This window comes from Odontesthes bonariensis, chromosome 10 (genome assembly GCF_027942865.1).
Source record: "Odontesthes bonariensis isolate fOdoBon6 chromosome 10, fOdoBon6.hap1, whole genome shotgun sequence".
Lineage (NCBI taxonomy): Eukaryota > Metazoa > Chordata > Actinopteri > Atheriniformes > Atherinopsidae > Odontesthes > Odontesthes bonariensis.
The window spans coordinates 30,436,140-30,460,928 of NC_134515.1; the positions used below are offsets into that span (position 1 = coordinate 30,436,140).

General features: G+C 41.0%; 1 protein-coding gene across 4 annotated transcripts in view; it reads right to left on the bottom strand.

The window, feature by feature from the left end:
- The window catches only part of hspg2 (heparan sulfate proteoglycan 2), a 106,971-nt gene extending 82,984 nt beyond the window's left edge, over positions 1-23,987 (bottom strand). For 3 of the 4 annotated variants that reach the window (XM_075475232.1, XM_075475231.1, XM_075475230.1), the window contains exon 1: positions 23,568-23,987. In XM_075475232.1, the coding sequence (XP_075331347.1) occupies positions 23,568-23,636 (69 nt within the window). In that variant the 5' untranslated portion in view covers positions 23,637-23,987. The remainder of the gene's footprint in view (positions 1-23,567) is intronic. The other variant, XM_075475233.1, reaches the window with a different exon arrangement.
- Positions 23,988-24,789: the final 802 nt, after the last annotated feature.

Consider the following 24,789-nt stretch of genomic DNA (forward strand, 5'->3'; position numbering starts at 1 on the left):
TTCTTGCTTGGACGGCAGAATTAGCAGAGTCGCTTGGGCAGCTTATTCATAATGCCAAGGAATGATGAAAAAGGAAAAAACTTGATTTAATTTTGTAAAAAGCTGAGCTGAAATGTGGCATGGCAGATGTTTGTGGGCTACACGAGTACTCAGAGACCCTGAGTTACACTCGGTGGACTGAAAAACCAGTAGACAAACTCTTACTATGACTAACAGCATGTGCACTTTCTGCAGTGTTTTCAGAGCTCAGAAAACTTTGAATATATCTTTTAACTATATGCACTGGAGAAGCTATGGTCACTTGTCGCTCACAGTAACTCCTTATGTAGTTTTTTAAATATTTTGTTCAAACTTTTTTTTCATACTTGTTTTTCCAGGCATGAGTGAAACGGACTGTATTAAACTGAATCGGATTGAACTGGACTTAAATTGGAATGAATTGGATCTGTATCTCACTGGACTTCAACTGGACTTGCTTGTTTTTCCTGCCCTGAGATGACTTTTAAACTGGCACTTTATAAATAATCTGGATTGAATTGAACTGAATTAAATGCTTTAGACAACCTAAATGTACTGAGATTGGCTGCACATTAGCAACACTGGAACCCACTTTTAGACCTCTTATGGCGCTTTTCCACTAGCCCGCTTCGGCTCGGCGCGCTATTGCGCGTTTCCACTAGCACGCAGTACCTGCAACCGGGTAGATTTTCCGGATCACCTCAGCCCTGGTTCCAAGCGGGCCAAAGCGTTATTAAAACGTGACTTCAGTCGACTGCCTTCCACTGATTGGCCGATGAGTGTCGTCACTTTTCAATACTGTTTTGTCTGGTGGCCAGGAGTCTTCTCTGGCTCTCTTCTCTTGCCTTCTGTGCGACAAAAAGCCACAGGGTGAGCAGCAACACGAGCGCCTCGATGTCCTCCATGCTATCCTCCTCGTATGTTGTTGTTGTTGTTGTTGTTGTTCTGGTCGCGCAGCCGTGTTACGACGACCCCGCCCACATCGAGGAGGCACAAAGTATACTCGGTTGTAATGGAAACACAACCAAACCGAGCCGTGCCGAGCTAGTGGAATAGTGCCATTAGGTTCAAATGCGCCTACAGGGCTGGAGCGAATGGATTCGAATGGATTGACGGATTCAATTTGAAAAGAGCCATACTGATCCATTCAGTGGATACATTTTGAGGATCATCATGTACACCTGTGATCATTCTGTCATAATATTGTCATATTAGTCGACAGCTGGCAAGTGACCAAAATATTTGGCGTCCACAGTAATTCTTATCCATCCTGTTGAGTTAAATTAATACAAATTTTGCCCGGTTAGTGTGATTCAATCACAGCCAGTCTGAAAGCTGACGCACTAACTTTCTCACCAGATGCCCCTCCACATCTCAAATCAGAGAACACTGCTAATTTTCTTTTTTTAAATAAAATTTGTGTAAAAAAATTGTTCTTTCTTGGCTGATCTTTTTATTACCATCATAATAAACATAACAGTTTCCTTTGTGATGATTTAAAGGTTTGCTGAGCTTTAGAAAGGAAGTAGCAGCAGCTGTTTGATGGCTCTGTGATTAGGCTCTGGTTTCTCCTCACTGATGGCAGCAGATTTACCCTCCTCTCCTCCTCTCTCACTCATTCTCGCCTCCGGACCAACTAATCTGAACACCACCTGTTGACTTGGCCACACTCACACTGTCCCACATAATCGCAGGCCAGAGCTAGCTCAGTCTGAGTTGACAGACTGAGCTAGCCCCCCCCCCCTCGTGTATCATACTCAATTAGTTACACTGTGTGGGAAAAGTAGGAGAAAAGAAATCCACAACTTACGCAACCATTTCTGAAACAAATTGGATGGCAACAGTGTTGTAAATTTTCACACTGCAATATAGAAAGAAAACATCTCCATCAGATCTTTGACTTTGTGAGAGCAGAATGTACCGCAGGCTCCTCGGCTGGGAAAATAATAAAAAGGCCTTCTGGTGTCTTGGCTGTGGGGTGTAATTTCATGTTGGTAAACCCACTTTCCACTAGTTCCCCAGGTCAAGCTATTTGGGAAGGCAATGTCATAATTAGTTGGGATTTGCTAGGCACTATGGTGATGTTCCGGGAATGGAAAGCAGCTCCGACTTGTTGAGCATCTCAAACCAGGAGTTTTGATCATTTTTTTGTTTAGGAACCCAAGATGCAGGTTTTGATCTTAGGACATCACAACAAAGCCGCCTGCTGTTATCTGAGCAGGACTCTTTGTTGGGCGCCACCTGCACATCAAAGACTTTTTCCTTTTTCCCAACATTCCCCCCCCCCCACACTCAGAGTCCGTTAGCCCTGCTGAGGCTTACAAAATCGAAAGTCCACTGAAAGTAAACAAAAATATTATTTCTCAGCCATTTTTTGCCATTAGTATAAAGATAATAGGGCTGTAGCATTAAACAGCTGTGTTCCTCTCCATTTGTTCAGAGCTCAGGAGCAAAAAAAAGGCATGGCAGTTTGATGTTGACAAGATCATCAAAGGGAGGAAAGAGAGATGGCACTTCGAAGGTTGTTCTTTCCTTTTAAGAACCCCAATTCATTCCCTCTGTTGGAAATGACCTGACAGCTGTTTTTGCTAATCTATGCACTACAGAAAAGACAATAATGGGAGAGGTAAAGGAAACGCAGCAGGAAAAATTTGATCTGGCCTGGCCTAACTTGCTGAAGAGCACAAACTGTACGTGGACAAGGTTTAGTATACATCACAGCCTACACAGACGAGCATGAAAAGGATTCTTTAACAAAAAAAAAAAGGGGAGGGGGGGGGGGTCTATGGTCTAGGTGCCATCAGTCCATAACTAAAAAGAAAGGTGAATCGCATAATCTGTGTACCCATTCTGAAATGTTCACTTCAGAAATTAATTATCAAAACTGAAGTCAACCAAAAGGTGATTTTGTCATTACATGTTTAAATACAATACAGTTTTCGAAATTCCGTGCATATTCCCCAGATCTTGTTATAACAGTAGCCTTCCAGCCATGTTAGTGCATAGGCACCTGGATTACAGGGAATTAAAAAATGCACAAATGTAACGCTTGACACATGCTTTTTCCCCCCACATCTGTTAGAGGAGCCGTGTACAGAAGGCAGTCTGCTCCAGTGGTTGGCAACCCACTCACCTCTCCATTTGAGGTTATGCCTGGACAAGAACCAATAAACACAGAAGAAAGCCATGTTTCAGAGAGCACTTTGAGTCATGAAAGGCACAGCCAACTGTTGCTCAGTATGCAGGCACACCCACATCTGTAATAGCCCATGGAAACTGACTAAAGATATCCTCAAATTGATGAGCTCTAAACAGTGCTATTGAGATTTAGTGGGCTGACATCAATAAACAGAACACAGTTTCCTCATCGCACTTTATTTCTGTTTGACGGTGCAGATTTTTTAATGACCAAAAATAGACATGAATCTTCTCAAGCAAACCCACCCACAGCTTGCCTTGCAGAGATCTGACCTTAAGCTTAAGCCTAACAAGGGACTTTCCTTTTGGTTGTCTTCAGTTTTTTTCTGTGAAGGAAGTCATTTATTTCCTCCGATCCAAGGATCAAGGCAAATCTTAACCACCTTCCAAAAAGCCACTGAGCTTTGCTTCTTTAAGGATATCTTAGAGCAGACAAAAGCAAACATTCCTGATGCCAATTATTGGGTTCAGCCTGAGAGAAGGGATCAGGTACCCACTTTGTCAGCTAGAAATACCTTCATTCAAACTGGTGCTCACATTCTCCTTTCACAGCTTTAAACTCATGATTCAAACTCCTTCTGTCACCCCTTGACAAAGGATCAAGAAGCAGGACAATCGCAAAGAAGTAGATTATCTTCTTGAGGCTAGTTCAAGGAGAAGGATCTCTGGGAATCTGAGTGCTGTGAAGGCAAGAATTCTCCAGGTGTAAAGTGCTTTTGTTTTGTCAGAAAACTGCAACTCCATACAGGGTAGGGATTAGTTTACTTCTATTTCCCAGCATAAGCACAACTCATTCCATTAGTTTTGTACTCTCTTCAATATTTTTCTGTCAAATCTTTCAAATCTTATCCAATCTTGGAAGCCCTTTTGATTCATTTAGAATAGAAATAGTCCACGTTTAACAGAGGGAATTCATGAGGAAAGATCTCCAGGCAAAAAACTTTTTGCAGCTGTTGTTCCAAACAGCTGAACCCTCACGCAGTAAGTTCCTTATAATGTTGCAATGCCTTTAACTTTTGCAACAAGTATTGAAATCCCAACTAGCAAAAACCAGATTAAGTCCACAAGCAGAATTTGGATAAGCAAACTAAGAGAGTGCAGGAAGAAGATATGGTTATGAATGAGGCTGAGGGAAAAGCTGCTGGATGGGAGATAAACACTTGCTCCCTGATTACTTTTTTCAAAGGTCAACAAGGAGCTTAACAAAAGCTTGTTGAGACTTTTCGGTTTTCTTGCAGTATTCATGGATTTGCAGGCCTGACATAATAATATTATCTTTCTGTACATGAGTAAAAAACACAGAAACAAAGTTGGTAATCTTATCCTCTTCCTTTTTCTTTATATCTAAATTTGTAGCAATTGCAGTCAAATGAAATGAACATACTATCTTGTTGATGTCTTTAATGGATTTTCCCCATCTCAGACTTCTTATCCTGTTTAACCTGAGATTAAACAATTCAGTATGACTCATGCGTAAAAAAGCTATGACATTCTGTATTTAGTCGCCGACTGCACCAACAATAAAACCGTCAGCAACTTAATTCAACTAGACTGGGAATCTTCCTGTCTAGACTGTTTCCCTGCAGGGATCATTCACCAGTCCATCACTCAGACCGAATGCCCAGCTGTTTTGTGGTTTCAGCCGTCATGATGCACAACATAAATTTCAAAATAATAAAAAAATTTAACAAAATTTTAAGCCCACAAACATAAAAATTTCAAGCAGTAGCTTTAATGCTCCACAACCAACAGATATCCCAGATCAGACAACTGGAAAAGTGTGATAAAAGAGACTTTTAAAATGCCTGACAGGCATCCCATTTCCCTGATGAGAGGAACTGAGGAACTGAGAGGAATTCCCCCAGACAGGGCCACGCCTGCTGGATCTTACGCTTAGAGATCCAGATCAAATCCCTGAGCTAAATTAAACACTTCCTGGACTTCACTTATCCGTCCTCCACAAGACAGTTCCAAAGATAAATTGCCTGCATGTTCAGAGCAGAACAATACTTAAATGCAAACACGATATTGACTACAGTGTAAACAGACAAAAACAGTAGATGGAGATGGTGTAAAAAAAATATGGCACATCAGTACTACTTTATCCTTGAAGAATATCACACTGCACAAACAATAGCATGTGACTATATACTCAGTAAGGCACATTGAATGCCAAATGACATTATTGAATAAAAGAATGGGCTTTTCATCTTTACAACACTATATATACAGCGATAGAGATGAGAAACTGCATGTTAACCGAGATGATAATGTAGAGTGCAGAGTGGAGCCATTATTCCTAAATGTTTAGCATGTGTTATGATGATTGTGATCTCTGTTGCAATTCATTGTAAAAAGGTACAGACTTTTTTGCAGAATCAGTAATCCAGTTATGGACGTGGTAGATCAATTTTTGAGGTTTAGTTCACACGCAGAGACGGTCAATAAAACTTGGTCGAACGCTATGTCACCCATTGTTTTGTGAGCTGGTGGCATGTGGCCGTCACAATCTTGGTGTTTTGGAGCTGGAACTGACCATATTTAGACAAGCTCGTGGAGCTAGATGGTGGTCTGTGAAGGCAGACAAAATCAGTTTGTTTGAGAGCAAATATCTCTTGATTCAGAGAATTATTTTCCAAAATGACCAACACCACACTTTTTTTTTCTTTTTTTTTTAAGGAGTGAATCGAGCTAATGACACCACAACTTAAAGGAAAAAGCATTTGACTTGGCATCTCATTTTTCTATTGGAACCAGGGAATCTTTGTTTTTTTTCTACCAATCTATCATCACAAAATCTACTTTATTTAAACATCATCTTTAAACTCTCCAAAAAATAAGCAAATATTTGGTGAAAAAAAAACCTACCCTACCTCATTTCCTACAAACCTAATTTCAAGTTTTTAAATTCCTAGTGGATCAAATCTCACAGTACAGCAAAAACACAAAGAAGCTTAAACAGCTACTATAAATAACTACTGTTAGCATGTTGCTAAAGTATTTCGGGTGTTAGATTACAGAGAAAACAGAAGGTCAGAAAGCTATTAGCATCAAGATAAATGATCAAAAATCTGAATTAGCATGATCCCTGGTTGCTAGAGTGTTGCTGGCAGTTAGTGCAACTGGCAAGAAAGTTTCGTCAACTTTCACGTTACCAAACCTCTAACACCACTCAACACACTAAAGTAATTTTTTACTGTGAGTTTGCCAAAGCTGTCAAGTTTTGAACACAATTCAGCACGGGGTTAGCATTCTTCTAAGGGATTGAATTTCAAAACATTTCTGACATTAAGCCTACTCACAATAGGAAGGTCACTTTTTCTCAAGTTTTAACATTTGTACAAACGTTGATAAACTCTGAATGTCAGTAGTACCCCATTTGAATTCAAATATTACAATCTGAAATAGCTTCAGAGTTTTAGAATCAGTCTAGTCATGCCCTAGTATGTTAAAATAAGCTAATGTTTCTAATGGTATGTTCGCGACATTGTTGTAAAAATGGAAGTTGACCTCGGAGGAACACCAAATCATTTGACAAGTGGTGTTTGAAAGTATTTCGGAATTGAAACTGTAAATGGTATATTAACAAAGAAAGGGAGTTTGTTGACTTTGTACAAAGCAGCTGTCACAGTGACAACAACTCTGCCGACTCACCTGCTGGCTTGCCACCCAGCCAAGTTTGGCAGCGGAAGCACCACATACAAGCAAGTCAATGTCAGGCACAGTCAGCCACAGCAGGTCTTTTGGCAGACATGCATACAAAAATGCAATCACCAACAACATAAGATGCATATGAAAAGATATCCAGCCCATCTGTCTTGCTATGAAAGAGCGGTTACAGGAACTTATGATGGAGCTGGAAACAGTTTCGTTCTACAGAGCCAACAGCTCTTTGAAAAAAGTGACAGTCCTAACTGGCTCTATTGAGATGTTTGACAACTGAAAATACTTCTGTTTAATCCTTAATTGACCACATATGTTCAGTTCACATTTCCAACTTGAAGAATGACTCCAAATGTGCCTGGAAAGGGCTTGACAAAAAAATATACTGTGGAAATTGGATATTTTCTATAAATGTTGGGAACAGCCCATTAGGCTGCTTGATGATTTTATCTTTACTCGTGCTGATAACTGTGGTTTTGGTACATATTGACAAAAACATTCAGCAAATTAAAAGTAACATATAAATCAGTAGAAAAGAGTATGAATAAGCAAACACTTAAACACACAAATTCACTCTTGCACTTCCAGGAAAATGCTTCAAAAGATTAGCTACGTTTGCGGTTAAGTGCAAAGTTGAGTCGTGCCACGGTTACAGCTCGACTTGGCCATCGCACCCGAGTTACTAACTGAATTAGGCGCAGCGCTGTGGACTGTTTAGGAAAATGTTTAAGAGATCATCGTACGACATGGATTTACAGCTGAATTGGCTGCAAACGTCTTTTAAGTTACTTGAATGATGATTTTGTCAGATTCATTTATGAATGCTGCATTTTAAACATAGCGTTAATTGTCTGCTTTGGGGTCAATTTCCGATGGGTGTAACCATTTGACAAAAGAAACAAAAATATGAAAATGAGAGCTGTTTACTGGGAATTTGTCTGTTGTTGTAAATACTTAATCTAACTGTTACGACTACAAAAACGCCCAAGGCCTTTTGAAGTCTAGATGAGCGTATCACATGAGGGAGTGATTCCATTCACAAGTGAATTGCCTGGGTGTGCTTGTTTGGTTTTGAGAAGCCAATTCTTGTTCTAGTGTCATGTAAACATGCTTACTGCCTTGCCCACTGGTCTTCCAGTGATTTTACAATGGGAATGGGTGGAAAACCTCCACACGAATCCTGAAGTGAATGCTGGAGACATTTTCATTTTCACATGTCACATCTTTGGAACATTTCGAGAAAGTTTCTGGACTGCAGGGCATGTGTGAAAATGCCTTCTGAATTGGTGATTAGCTGTGAAAATAAAGGTTAAGAAACGCACTAACAAGCTCATTAGCTATTTGCTCACTTTTCCTTACATTAAATGCCTGCTATATAGTAGCTGTAGTAGTGGACATGTTGTCTAGATCGTTTATACCTGGTTGCAAAGCATGTTAATCTGGTGCAGTCTGAGCTGGGAATACTCGACATTATCTTTATATATGCAGCGTCCGTGCAAAATTGTCACACATGTCCATATGTAGCTATCCAAGATGGAAACAAAGTCTGGGAATATCTTTGTTTCAGCGGCTGATGGACGAATTTCACCTGCCCTAATAATTCAACAGCAGGCCTTAATTTGGCCGTGTGCTCACACCTACAAAGACATCTGTTTGCCTGGAGTTTATGCATTAATACAAGAAAGCAGGAGGGCTAACCTGCCCATTCATTGAAAGCAGATGTGAGGGATCCATTTCCTACTCTAATAAGACGTAATTATAGGCAAGGGGAGCAGTGTGTCTGTGTGAAAATACGCAGAAGTGCGATGGCTGATCAGTGAAGTGAACCTTTTGGGGTCTTTGAGAGAGGGCACGGGTGCTCCATGTATGACTCATTGCATTAATTCACAGGCCAGCACAAGCCTGCTGACCTTTGAAGGGAAAAAAAAAAGAGAAAAAGGAGGATAATTTAAGAGTCAGCTTTCACCAGTGAGGTTACATTCCTCCCTCTGAACTGAATTTCAGACAAAGAGCAAAACGCTATTTCTGACAATCACCAATCACACTGGAACATATTTTCCTAGTAAAAGAAAAATGTAATCATGTATATAATTTCAGATTTTGCTCATATTTTACCAAAAGCTTAAATGCCAAGTATTCCTGAATTCCTGCCCAGGAGACTGGACCACCGCATTAGGAAGAGCCATGGCTTGCAATGTGTACAACGTTTTGGAATGTAAAAATATTTTCATGAAATATTGTCATTACCGTTGTTGTTACTGTCTATTTTTCATTGCTAATGTGTTCTTTAAAAAGTTTGAGAGAGAGAGCAATGATTTATGCTTGTCATTCCACAATTCAGCAGAAAAACTTGGGATTCCTGGAACACAGTTCAAAATGCTAATCAGATTTTTGGTACTTACTTGCATATATTTCACACAAAGCCTACGCATTGGAGATGCAAGGGTCGAAATAAGATGATGAAATAAGCCTCTTTTCTTTTCTTTTTTTTTTCAATTTATGATCGTTTGGCCTGACATACATTCAATTTCACATACAGTAGGACTACATCGAGTGTTAGTTCATGATAAAAGAAAGACCAGCTCCACTTATGAGCTGCAATAATGCTGCTGACTAGCCACAGAGACATGACACCCAGGGCTGATCAGACTCTAATCTCGGCTCGTCTGGCGGGCTAAGTCTAAAAAACAAATAGGCATGAAAAAACAACTCTCCTCTCGCTCTTCTATTATCTCCCCCAAATCTTGTTTTCCATTATTCCTGCACTTGGAAAGCCCTGATAAAACAACAGACCGAGGTTATCCATGTGCCCATAGGCAAGACTGATGTCTGTGCCAGAGGATCTGAGTGCAGTCTGAAGTTTGTGCCAAATTGTATCCCCTCCCACCTCCACTTTGTGAACCCATGACAGGGTCATATTAAAGCCTCAGCAGGTGGAGCCTGCTAGAGCCTCTTCATCCTGACACAGCTGAGAGAGCATCCTCTGTGTTCACAGTCCACATTCAGTAAATCACACATGCCCCCAGTTCAAGGAAGAACCATTTAATTACCCCTTTCTAAGCAGTAATTGCCTCACTCTGCTGGAGGTTGCTGCCTGCATGAAGCTGGACAGAAAAAGTGAGCCCTTTACTGTTTTTTATGATTACAGAGTTAAGGGTAATCGAGGCTTCCAGTTTAGATTTGAAAGTCCAGTGCATGTACCTCATGCTGATATAACTCGATCAAAAAAGGAGATCTGCAGTGGATTTTCGACTGTGCAGCCAAAATAGGGAGCACTGATAAAAGGAATAAATAAATGAGAGTCTGCAATGCTCAAAAAAAGCGGTCAGCTCCTGTTTTCTGTCCTCAGTGATGTGGGTTTTATAAAGGCAACGTTGGTGGTCAGCAGCTAATTACGCATCTGTATGTCTCAACTGAGAGCAGACTGCTGTGTCAGAAATTAACTTTAAGTTTAGTTTCAAAACAGAATTTTTCCAACTGATTTCTGTAGTTTCCTTTATCTTTAATAAAACAGCTAAAATACATACACTGGCTTCTTTGGATGAGTATTTAGATGACTTCTCCTTCCGTGAAATCAACAGATGGTTTGGGTGGAGAGAAAATTACATACAACCACTTTAGCTTAAAACCGCAGAAATTCCCCTCGCCTTACCAACTGTATTACGAGCCCAACTTTCAACTTGAACGGGCTTGCCGGGTATATGCTGTCAAGCTTTAGGGAACATGATGGATGTCAATTTATATGTGTCAGTGTGGTGGCAAGGAAGTCTGGGTTCCCCTTTGTAGTTCGAGGCAATGAAGTTCATGAGCGAAGATAAAATCTGAAATTCTTCACTCAGTTTCTCCCAGATGGTGATCTGGAACCGCTTCAAGAGAAGTGTATTTGAAAATAATCAGTGGGCTCAGTGGTGATGGCTTCCAGCAAGAAGCTGTGATATTAATCAAGTGAAACACACAACCACCAACACAGTCTGTCTAGTGTGCCGCCACTGCGTCTCATCCCGCTTCATAAAAACAGCCAAATCTGTTGGTAGCAATCTGAAATGAGGACCACATTAGGTATAAGACGCATCCAGTTTTTAAGAATGCAAAGGTTCAATTGAGGTAGTTCATCCGCATGCTTGAAACTCTGTGGGCATCCACGTGGTCCACTTCAAATTGCCATTTGGTTTAGCTGCACTAAAGTTTTCCATGTACGCGCATTTAACCATTGGTTTGGATCTGCTGCTCCAGGGAAGAGAGGTCATTCTCCAACGGGAAGGTCGGCAGTTCTAATCTCAGCCCCTCTATGTCCAAGTGCCCTTGGGTAAGACACTGAACCCCACATTGCTCCCAACATGCTAATCAGTCAGTGAGCACTGTGTAATGTACAACAGTGGCTGGATAGTGTAGTGGTTGAGATTTCTGCCTTTCATGTGGGTGACCTGGGATTCAAATCCCACCTTGATCCCACCATGAAAAGGTACTATCTCCAGTAGGGGTCCTTTGGCAAGACCCCCTTACACTACCTGCCTACCTATGTAAGATATGAGTGTAAGGTGCTTTGGATAAAAGCATCTCCCAAATGCACGAACAGACAAGATGTGCCGTATGAATGTGTTCGTGGGTAAGCATTCTCCTGAAGAGTCTATCCTCAAAACAATATTCATGTTTTTAAACAAAAGGTAAAATGGCACCAGCAGTCAGTATTTTATTGTTCATTTGTAATCACTATAATTCAATTTATCTTATAGTATATTACCGCATATTGGATCGCATGTGAGAATGTGAACCATTTGTGCATGTTTAAAATGATTTCACAGTCTATGACCATATCAACATTTGTGTACAAAAGGTTAAGAATATACCACTGCTGCTTTTCCATTCTAATATATTAAGAGGTAAGATTTCCCTGTAACACCACCACTTTATGCTAAAAGTGACAATAATCTGCTGTCACTGGCATTCATTTTGACTCAGTTGGTGGATTAAAACATGTCTGCTGTTTTTAGTTCGATCCAGTGCACAAATAAAAGCATTTCAACAGCATTTGTCTGGGCTGAAGTGAGCTGCAGCTGCTACCAGCTAACTATCCAAGTGTCACATTCAAGGCCAAAAGGCACAACCATATTCAAACATTGATTTGTGAGTTACCAGCTGCAATAAAATGTGAAAAAGGATGAAATCAGCCAGTGAGTCTTTTCCAATCTTACATCTGGGACTCTCCAGCTAGAAACAAGAGGCCTGCCTCTGACTGCCCTTGTCTGAAATCAACAACCTCTGACCAACAACCAAGAACTGACCAAGACTTTTTTTTTAAACTGGCAAATCTCTCATTTCATTTGACATCACCGTAAACAATATGTGCCGTATGAGCTAAACAAAACGGAAGATTCAACCTGGTCTACTACCATGATGAATGCATACAGAAGATCGTACAAAGATTTTTTTTAGTCAAAGCAAATGATCATTGTAAACAACTGGGATGCATTACTGTTGTAAAAGACATATGCAGGCCCAGATTATGGGATACATGATCTCTCCCTTATTTATACAACCTTAAAAGCCTCTATGTTCTCTGAGAGTATTGCATTTTGCATTCTAAATATCTTATGTGTGTGAATGTGTGTTAATCAAAGACTTGTTCCATTACAGTACAGTTAGTCACATGGCGGGGAACATGTGTCTTCAAAAGCAGCAAACCTGAAATTAAATGGTTTCCGACAGAGTCGATCCACTGAGCCAAAGCATGCTGGGATGGAAATTCAAATGTCAAATTCTAAGAGAGAAGGGGGGAGAAAAAAAAAAAAAAGAAAAAACAAGAACAACAAGGGCTTGTACTTTGGCATAATTAGGTCCAGGGGAATTCATTAATCCTTAGTTCCAGTGTATTACTTGCCAAGTTATGAAAATTTGTTAAAGCTTCTGAACAGCTTCACAGCTACACCGGGACCGGCTGCCAGACACTCAAAGTGAGGTATATCTCAGTGAGAAAACAAAACTTGTTAAAAGTTCCTTTTATGGCTTAACTGTACGATAGAAAGGCTCAAGACTCAGAAAGAAAAAAACACTGCCTGCTGGGATATGAATCCAGAGGAACTACCGTGACTGTAGATCAAGTGGATTTCAAATACAAATATACAGAGTGAGGATTGTAAAAAAGAAAAGAAACTACACTGGGTTATTTTCTCTCAGTATTTGTAGAACAGGACATCTGAAGTGTGCACAGGAAAGCCTGAAAAAACTTTGCTTCGGGAAGTGGGGTCTTCTTGTCATGCAGATAATTCCAAGTTTCATTTCCCGAGCAGGATGGTGACTCTGCATGGGACAAAAGTTGCACACCATCACAAGCCACTTCACCAAAACAATAGGCTGCTGGCAACCTCGACCACAAAACCATTAACTTTAAAAGAGCATTGAAGACATCTCCTCATGGAGAAAATCACTTATCCAAATGGCCCCGTTGTTGCAATCTGTGGTCAGAAAGGCGTTCTTTAAAACAACTACGATGACCGTCTCACCACTTGAAAGTGAAGCGATCCAAAAGCTTGAAGAACAGCCGAAGCCACTGGTGGGTGAGCAGAAAGAGAGAAGACATGAGGTGAAAACAAGAGATTCCCCTGAGAACAACAGTTTCATCATGTGTGTGTATATCAAAGAGAAAGAGTTGTTATGTCTCGTGGGACCGCAGCTGACAAGATAACACAGAGCAGACTCCTGCAGCTCTCCTCCCGTCTCCCCAGAGGGCCTCTGTAGCCTCACTATGGGGCATAGTTGAGGCCTCACATTCAAGAACTAAACTCTGAAAACCGGAGGCAAAACCATGTTCGCTCTGTGAACCAGACACAATATAGCACATTTTTAACAGTGGCTTTAACGGCTAAAATATCTTTGTTCAGCCTTTACTGCACAACATAAAGCATGCAGTGACTGCATGCAGGAGGGAATGTACGTGTTTTTATTACCTTAGAAAAAAAGACACGGGTCATTCTTCTGGTCCTTCGCCCCATTTTTCTTTCGAAGGAACATACAATATTTTTTTGCAACTACTGTAACTTTTCCGACATGCTTGGAGGACGGTCAGGTGGCAAACCATCAGTATGTTGCAGTCTTATAACACTGGTCGAATAATCTGCTCAGTCCCACTGACATCTGACTTTTGAGTGCAATGAGAAAATGTTTTGATCAACCTTCAGTCCTGCTTCAAATGACTCGGCAAAGAATATTTATACATTCAGGGTCCAACACAGAACCCAGCTGAAGACGCTTATTTTCAATGAGGGGGCTGCAATCGGGATTGCGAGACTGGGCACAGCTCGCTTTTGCTTTACAAAAACACACGTTTACCGATGGGACCATGGCACATTTAGGCCTTTTAAGTTGACAGCAGCAAAACATCAGTCTGCAAGACAACCACAAGCGCACCTCTTCTGTGTGGAGCCAACTTCAGCAGCACATGCCAAAATATCCGGGGCACTGGGGGGCTTTGATGTCGTTTGGGTTGGTCAAGCACCTCCGACTTTTAGAACATGATCCACACTGCTTGAGTGGCATGTTTGAAAAACAGAAAGAGTCAGTAGGAAGAGTGTGCGAGCAGGTCCGTCTCTATAGTCTCCATAGTATGACATGACAAAATTTTACAATTACAAAAAACACATCAATTATGCATAAATTTAAAACATTTAAGTTAAAACTGTGAGGTTACACTTGCTGTATGTGTAGTGTTCTTCCTGTACGACTTCTTTTAGTGCCATTCCTGCAGTGTAGCGGGCACATTTTTGAAGTATCAACAACTGCTGCATAAACAGTTATTTTGACGATACAATTCCGTCACTCGGTGACCAATCCGGTGAGCATGAGCAGCCCGTAACAGCGTCCCTAAATGACATTACTGGGCACAACTCCGGTATTCTGTTCACTGTACCCCTCAGTGCACTGTGGATAAACATGTTACAACTTATTCTTTAGTAGTCTTGTTTTAGCGTACTTCCATTTTAAAAAATTCATTTTCAACACATTAACTTTTGGTGTAAAACTGACACTGCAAGATGCTACTGTATCCCACATACTGGTTCTTTGAGAAACTTCTGAAAAATAGGGCTTTAATTTAATTCAATTTACAACCAACATCAAGACTTTATTGGCTGCAGCCAGCTCCCTAATTAAGCTAATGTTAGTTTGATGACCCAGTTGAAAATAGCCAGCACAGTGAAATGAACACTTAGGTCAAGCTTAGCCATTTAACTGGACCACCGTTTCCTGTGATATTGTCAGATGATACTGTTGTAAAATCAGAATTTTATTAGAGCAGAAAGGCAGCCTGGAAATGCTGTAAACAACTGCGACACATAATCTTAATAGGCTGATTTTCAGTCACAGCTTCTTCTGATGCTTTATCTGTCTGATAAAACAAACAGAAAAATATGTGTAGGAGAGAAGTTTTGCTGGGAATTCGGTTGTATTACCATACACTTATATTTAGTTGTTTTTACAAAAAGATGGAACTTTGGGGGTTTGTAAAGAGCACCTAGACTCATTTGAGTCTAGTTAAGCATATGTACGCAGGAATCCAGTAAAATCCAGTTTTGGTCAGGCTAACACAATATTTTTTTTTCCTAGTGTCATGTAAACATGTTTCCCCTCTCTGCCTTACTTTAAAGGGACACTGTGTAATTTCTTCCCCCATCTAGTGGTGCAATTTTATTTTGCAAAGTCGAATGAATTTGCTCTCTAGCGCCTCGCGTTTTCAAATGTGCGTTGCAACTTCTTGAACTACGGCAGGCGGTATGTGTCAAGATTCAAGAAGCTATAGCTTCAGACTCAAGGTCCATACAAACAAAAAGAAATCAAGACACACAGTACAAAGGATTACATAACACACATACAACAACACTATAAATACAGATGACATGTCAGATAACATAAGTTGACATAACCTTTGGTGTGCAAGCAATGCAATTAGTCATATTCCGGGAGTTACCGGAAGTGACGTCGACGCAGCAGTAGCGTTAGCAGCAGTGTGTAGTTGCTGGAAAGTGTTCTTTTAAATAAACTCCCGGTAAACTTACAAACTTTCTAATGCCTCATTTTGTGAGTTAAGAGCCTATGTGTACTACGGAAGAAGTTTGGTAACAATCAATGCATTATTAGTGGGATAATTTACCAGATAAAATCTATTTACCATTAGCGGCTGTAATAAGCCATTCGGCGGAAATGATGTCACAATGACGTCATTTCCGCTTGCAGGCCTGGCGGGGAAATCGCGATTCGAAGTGCTTTATGTCCCTCTCGGCACTTCGTCGTTTTTCATAGACCGGAAGGACATGGCAGCCTCCATAGAGCTTACCTGCTCTATGTAGATACAGACTAGTTATTCTTCACTCAGGAGGATAATTGAGATTTTTGACAGAGATAATTTTACACCAATGAGGACTAATTTATGAATGAACATGTTGATTTGAGCTAATAAATGACTTAATTTCTTACATAGTGTCCCTTTAAGGAGACATACACATAGAGGTAGACCAGGTGTGATGTAGAAACCAGAAACTGGAAATTAATGGAACTCCCCGCTCTGATAGGCATTGGTGACGATAGGTGCACCTATTCTAATTTCAACTTTAATGTAATGCAATAGAGATGACTACCAATACCACTGAATGACATGATAACAAGTTCGGATAGGATGCCCACCTGCTTACATCTGCCAGCAACAAGTAAATCAACTGAAATGTTGAAGGGTTTTACCCTTTAGCTTTAAACAAGAACAATGTACGATAGGTCTCAAATATGTCGTTAAAGGCTACATACATGAAAGCATGGCAAAATATAGAGATGAGAGTCCTGTGCCTTAAAAAGGTAAAAACACATAAAACAATTGATGATTGGTAGACAAACGTATTCTCTGTAATGTCTTCAGCTGAGCTTGCAGACAAATCCAGTGAAGAAGAAGGTTATTGGTGCCAGAAAAAGATTTGAAGCACACATGTAAGAGACTTTCTAGTTTTCCTAATCTTCAGGTTTTGTGTGGTTCATTATATTAAGAAAAAAAAGGGGGGAAAGCTCTGGCTAATTTCTTCTGGTTTTCAAAACATACAAATCCTAATTGGTTAAGACATCAGCTAATCGGGCTCCTGAGGAGCAGCGGGTTCGCGTTACTGCCAAGAAACAGACTCAAATAAAAGGGAGCTGAGACGGGAAGCCAATGTTTGCTCTGTATTTACTTTTCACTGAGTCCTTCACACCCTGCAGCCAGCAAAACTGCACTTGCTTGCCTCCTTCCGTGAACACCAAGCCTTAAGCAGCAGCTTTGTGGAATTCGACTCTTCAGACGATACAGTCTGGCACTACGAGTGGTGTGTGCTCAGGCGATGAGAAATGATCAGCGCTGATAAGACACCAAGGTGGGATTTTTTTCATAAACTCTTCACGGGATGTCAGGGTCAAATCTGGCTTTAAAGACAACAGCAAAAGAGGATCCATAACAATCCCTTACCTTTCCCAAGAACCCCAGACAATAACAAAAGGAAAAACAAACCAAAAAAAAAAAAAAACATCTTCTGTTCTCCACACAAAATATTACCCCATCAGAGTAGCTATATGAGGTGGGAGGGACCACACAAGACAAAGCAGCAGCTCCTCAAAGCAAAAAGAAGTAGAAGCGACTTCACATCAATGACTCGAGACAATGGTAGACTCAATAGGGCACAGGTAAGGATGGAGCGCTGTCAAAGCGAAGGTGCAGTGCAGTTACATTAGTATTTCAGTGAGTTTATAATAAACATAATCTGGGTACAGTTTGGGAATGGGGGGTAGAAGAAGACTGTTTAAGATGTGGAAATCAACAAGAGTCTAGCAGTCTATCACAGGTCTTTTGTTGTCCTTATTAAGCTAACTGACACTAGCTTGAGTTAAAGCTCACCATTTACACTGGAGCGGCACAAAAGTACATCAATTTAAAGAATTTCATTTGTGTAACAAAATGAATTATTTCCAAACGAAGGAAAAAAATGAATAAATACACAGGTTGCTAACCATATCCAAAAATAAAACAGACCTATCTTAATTCAAATTATTAATATTTCAAATTGTGTCTTCCCATGAGAGAACAGGGCAAGCGAGAAGAAAAATCAGACACGAATCCTTTTTCTTCCCTCAAATACTTCTGATCATTTTCTGCTTTTTATTGCAGTGCTGCGTCCTGAAGACAGCCCGCGACCTCGCTGTGAACTGTTGGGTTTACTGAACCTGTAGCTTCGTAACTCAAGAATGAAAAGAGACATATGCTTTTTTATGAAGCCTAACAAAAAATAGCACCACCAAAGCTCTTACTACGATTTTTTTTCTCTCCATGTAACCTTTGAGTACTTGTTGCACTGCAGAGAAGTCAAAGTTCAATTATAAGAGAGATTCCAAAAAGTGTAGGAATTTATTAATCATAGGCACTCCTTGTCTGTCCTGACTGGACCCTGCACAAGAGCTGTGAAAACATTCATTTCCCCTTTGGTTTGGAGGTTTGCTATACAAGTGAAAAGAGTTTGGATGGCCTGTTCGTCTTATAATGCCGAGAAACATTAAATTTATACTTTATTCAATATAAAGCTTTGAAGCTTTCATTATAAAATGGCATTTGGCCTGATGGAATCAGGAGTGAGTCAGTGGTATGAAACTAAAGCACATGAGCTCTAGAGAGGAAAAAGGTAAATGTGTGAGGAAGTGTGAATGGAAAGAGTGGGACTCTAGTTACAACAGGCCATCCTCAGTATGTGCGCTCATGTCAGCACATGCACAGCGTTGCTGTACCAGCTGAGGTGCAGCTGTGTTTGGACTCAGCTCTTCTGTCCGACACGGATGCGGCTTTGGGCATGAAAGCATAGTACAACGACAGTCGTGAAGCACATAGCGATGTGAAAAGATAATGGGTTTGTGTGCCTGGAGGTGATTCACAGGGAGAGGGTAAAGAAAAAACAAACATTAACACTCACTTTTAAGGCTTTGACGGATCTCTGCAGTCTAAATTCCTGATTTGCATTGTAGCACAGGTGCTTGAGGTTGGTATGAAATATGGATCTTTTAAGGATTTGCATGAACTAATTAGACCCTACTTATAACTCAATAACAAAAGCTGATGCCAACGGCAAACTGCAAGGGATAGAGAAAAAGGAGCACTGACCTCCGTCAAAGCGATGAAAACTGTGAGAGCATGAGGGACTACTCCAATATCCTTACATATTTGAGATCTTTTCTCACTTTTAAAATACAATTCTAATCAATTCTAAGCGTCTTCTGGATGATTACTTAGTTTCACACTTTTTATAAAGTACAGAAGCCTGTAGCTACCCAGAAGATAACACAACTATGATCCATGAGAGGGTGATTGGTAGTGTGAACTGCTGGGACACGTGTCTGCTCAACCTGTACAGGGCAATGGACTGAACCAAAATCAAACAAAAGCTTAATTTTCTATATGGAGGCAAAGGGGACAAACTAAGGCCCAATCTCTCAGATCCTGCCCTGGGCCCTAACACTTGGTACCACCCCATCCATCTTTCATCCTTGTTGATGGGGTAGGTACCCCTTCTCTTCAGAATCAGAATCAGAATGCCTTTATTGTCATTATACGTGGTATAACGAAATTTAAAGCCACCAAAAACAGTGCTAAGAGTGCAAATATAAAAAATATAAAAATATATAAGTAATGTAAAAAAAAGGGAGGATGTAAGGTACACAGTTTTTTTACGGAAATAAAATAAATAGAATCAAATATGGTGTTAGTGGTAACATATAAAATAAAATAAAATAAAATAAGGTGTTAGTAGGTTCAAGTATGTGGATGTGGATATATTGCACACAACAGAGTCTGGTCATAATTTGAATATTGCACAAGAATTGGGATTGTCCAAAGGGTGATCGATGAGTAGTGGTGGTCATCTCACCATCCAAATAGCCCCAAAACTGGTTCAAGAGCAAGACAAGTGTCCACTACTCCTTGACCCCTAAAAGAAAATGGGTACTTGGGGGTATTGGGACTGGGCCTAAAAATTAGAAGTAGACTGTTAATAGGTTGGCAGAAAAATCAAGCTCATGCTTGCCTTTTTTTCTTTCTTTTTTTTTTTAATAACGACCATTGGCTGATGCCAGAAAATACTAATTACAACCACTATTATAGTCACTGCACTGGTCATTTCACAAGCAAATTGTGACATCATTACCATTATTACTTATGTTTGAGGGATGCTGAACTCACTGCAATCTTAATCCTAATTGTTGCTACTGAGAGAATGAAACTGCAACACTTCAGGAAAAGCCATTGAAATAGCCACTCGGGACAAGACCAAACGTGACTGTTAACAGGCAGTCACATCTGAGGGCAAGCAAACTGCCATCTATCATGACAGGATAAGCCTGTGAATAGCAAGTATCACCAACAGACTGATAAAGTGGCTGATGTTGAGAAAACAATATCAGCACGTATCCACTGATAATGTTACTACAAAAGCAGTAGAGGCCAGAGTCTACCACGCCACATGGGATTCCAGGTGTATACTACACAAATAAGGCCTTAGAGACTGTCAAACATATATTAGCAACATTTGTAACGAGTACGGGTTGGAAGTCTCAAAGTCAAATTGAGGTGTCATCTCCAAAAGTGATTAATAGTGGCAGAGCTAAGATGACGTGGACTTCCAAATCTAAAGTGATACACTGGTGATGGCTAACAAACTACAAAATGCAGTAGTGACAGATGTATGGCAAAACCCATAACTCCCAATCTCTACTAAAAAGAGATATCATCAACACATCCAGAGAAACCCATCACACGCTTTTGTAGAGTCCAAGCATTTAAAATTACTTTTAAAAAACAAAAACAAAAAAAGAAAAACATTAAATGTGCTTCGTCAAAAGGTAGGAAGACTCAAAACAGAGCATTAAACATGAATGGTCGCACAGACTTATCAAAAGTGAAATGTTCAGGAAACAGTGTGGGTGCAGCCATCCGTGGCTGAGAATAATTCATGAGGAACCCTGCTGAACTGTGAACCAGATTCAGGCTCACACTCCTCACCTCCCTGACCTCTATACCGGCCAAAGTCACACCTCACTGCAGAGTCAACAAATGCCAGCCTGCTGGCCTGCACTCCATATGTGCCAATGTGCCTGAGGAGGGGGCAAGCCACTTCAGTGCAGCGTCGCTCTGTCAGCTAAGATGGCCTCTCTCCTGGGGCTATAATTCAACAATGCAATGTTTACCAAACCCAGTCTTCAAGCAATTATGTGAATGGGTCTTGGGGTTGGGGTGGGGGCGCGAATCCTCTCTACTGTTCAAACTGTGGAGTGGGAGTCTGTGTTTGCAGTGCTGAGCTTTGCAGCTCAATGGGCTCCAATGATTAATTATTTAATTAAACACCAGGTCGCTGGATCCACGCAAAAACCAACCAACTCGCCTTGTCAACCCAGACAAGACGAAATAAATCATCAGATCTAGCTGTTGTTAAATAATAGTCAACAAAGGGGTTTATGGGGTTGGGTTACATACTGCAGAGACAGACAACAATACCCACCAGTGACACACACTCCTCAGACAATATAGATGTTGGATTCTAAGCCACCCTTCCCCCACACCCAGACAAGCCCCAATGAAGTCAAGGCACACTTGTGGAAGTCTATACTGGGAGACACCTCAGTGCCAAAACTGACAGCAGTAGCACTGCTAGTCGATCTGATGTCGTACACCAGGCGACAGATCGGCATCCCTGCATTGCATATGATTAAGGACAACCATAAGCAAACACCACTGACCTTATCTATCCATTTCAATTTAAAAGTGCTTCGCCGAGATTAGTCCTCACAATAGTGCTGCAGGTGGTTCACGGTAGGATATTGATGCAGAGCTCTTACCCACTGAGGGTTTTTATTGACTTTGATTGTTTGAGTTGATGCGCATGACCCTGACATTCCATCAGGGAGGGAGGAGGGTCCCATAGTAACACCAGTACATGTGCTTAATTGAATCAAGAGGCAGCACGCCTGCCGTTTTTCAAAGTCATAATGCAAGAAACAGATGCTTGTGGTTCCAGCTAATTCAATTATGTAGCTATTGTTGGCCTCGCAGTCAATCACAGCCGCGGTAGAAGTGTAGAGGCCATCTCCCGCTACCCTCCATGTCAGCACACTACAGATGATGATAGCCTTGTGGGGACTGGACAGCTTTAGTGGATCGATGATGCTGAAGACGCATAACTTGTTTTGACTTTGTAACCCGTTCCGTCTCAACTTTGTGCGATGGCACAAAGTGACAGATCGCTTCATTCACAGGAAAAACTTGGAACTCGATACCATGTCACTGATGGATGTTAAATCTACCTTGAAGTCATGAAAATTTTAACACTATAGCTTTTGGAAAGTCAGGCACGCCAGCGCTCGTAAACTATAGATCCAGCATGTGAAAGATTTATGCACACTGGCCACCATGCTGCATCCCATCATTGAGAAAGGCTTTTGCTTCAGATCAAATCAACGCAGAGGTGTCACAGATATCTCAGCCTTGACAGCTCTTTTTATTGGAGTACATAAAGGTGAGAGAGTAGATGGGATTTGCTGGGGGGGGGGGGCAGTCTATTCTCAGCTGCAAGGAGATGGTCATCTGCTATATGATTCATCCAACGAATATAGAGGAGTGAAGGGAACAGATTTCGTCAAATATAGTAGCAACAATTACTGTAGAATAAACTCCACATCCTCCAAAGTGCATGGGTAATACACAACAATGTTATGCAGAAATCCTCAGAATAAATATTGATGAGGCAAAAACATGAAAGATCGCCAATTTTTCCACAAGGGCTTTGCTTCTTTTGCTTGATCGATTTTAGTTATAGCGCTAACTTGTGAGATCCAGTGAATGATCAAGTAAATAGATTAATAAATAATGAAAATAATAACTAACTGCCACCTGGGGGGGGGGGGGGGGGGGGTCGAAACCAAGGATAAAAACTAGTAGGACTTTTATCACTTTCTCCCAACTTCAGGAGGCAATCGATGGAGGAGAATGGTGTAGGACAAGAAAGTTTAATGTTTTATTTCAAATTTTAAATCATATTTTGTAAAACTTTTTTTTTCCAAATGAAACAGAATTGACATGGCCGGTGAGAAGAAGAAAAAAAGAAGTCTACCCTTTAGAGCATTCAAAGAACTTGAAAGTTTGTTTTTGAGTACACTTTTGGTCAGAAGTGCATAAATTGGCTTTAACCAATAGACCGAGCATAAAGGCAACGCCATGCGTAGTCTGAGAAAGTTTCAGTAGGTTTAGGAGCTGAGGACTCCAGCAGGGAGACTATGAATAGCTTGTTTCTAAGGGCAAACTTAGCCAGCCTTTACTCAGCAGGAGGTTCTAGTTTCCCATATTACCTCTAAATGCATCTTTACAGTACATGCTGATATGAGTGTGTGAGCAAGAATCTTCGACACAGCCCACCTGCACGAGAGTAGCCGTGCGCCGGCCGACCGCACCATTCACCTGAGAATAACAGTAACCTCAGTCAAATAAAACATTATTTATTGGCCTTTAGTCGGATATAAGGGACCTCATATGTGACTTTGACTTTCTGAGGAGAATAATTGTTCTTAAGGAGACTGAATGAAACACAAAATGCGCAGGATTGGCTCAAAAGTCAAAAGAAAAGAGTAAAGATAAAAACGGTGGGCTCACTTACAGACACCAGTTGACATGTCAGTATTAAAAAGAGGATAAGTCCACGGCTCGAAGTGGTCGGAGTGCCCATTTTCCACCAACCCAGCACAGGCTGTTGCTGCTGGGGAAAAAGGAAAAACCCAAGTCCTTCACTCCCCCTGGCCGCTGGAGCGGTTCACCTCTTTCAGACTTTACTTCTGGTTGAAGAAACGCGACTGCTCCTCTGCGCCCCACGCCCCGTGGGACTTCATCAACAGGTAAACAATAAATGGATTCCTTTTCGCGCTCGTTCTCTCCGGGGGGAACGCCAAATGTCGACCCTCGGGACCTCCAAGCGCGATTTCCTCCCTCCCGTGCGCGCTCTGCAACTTAGGGCTGTTAGCGGGGCTGAGGGCAGCTTCGCAAAGTCACTGGAAACTAAGTCCTGCGCGCGGAGAGCGCCGCAGAAAAAGTAAAAGGCGGAATGGAATCCAGGGAGTGCTGAAAGAGAAGACAGCTAATCCCAGCGAGAGGAGACGCCACCTAGACCCGCGTTGGCTTTTTTTTTTTTTTTTTTTTGTGTAACACGATGACCACACACTCTTTACATGTATGGAGTCCACAGGAACTCCTCTGTTCACTCAGTATCCTCACACAGACATGACCATGGCGCTGGATACGTTTTGAGATATACCACAAGAGTAAATAAATACCGTTAAGATCATTCATTTAGAAAGGAAAGCGCCGAACTCCCAATTTTACTCGAAAACACCAGAAATAGCTATGATCCAATGCAAAAATGCTTACAAAAGTCTTCATCTGGCAAAAAAAAAATAGCTCACATGAGGGTTTACATGAGCGTATCGCTGATGTTGGAGCTGATTTTAACTCACTGTTTGGCAGTTTAACACGCTTTATCTCATGAATAGCTCATGTATAAATAATACACAATACTGACAGCGCTCTGTGTTGTCGTTTCATCACAGATGTCTTTAAAGCCTCACAAGATTACCCTGGTCATGCAATATGTGTTACTGCACACATAGGTGCGTCAGGGGCTTTTTTTTCTCAGAAAGTAGGGCTATGAAAGTTTACAGTGCGAAAAAACTGTTCTACTGAAGAAGACAAGCTGCTGCTCGACTTTGATTGAGGGATGACTATTGTACTCTGTATTGCGTTTTTCGTGCCTTCAAAACACTTTATAAACATATATATCAGAGACAGGTTTTGAAACAGATTCCACTCAGCATTTGCAGGTGAATGAA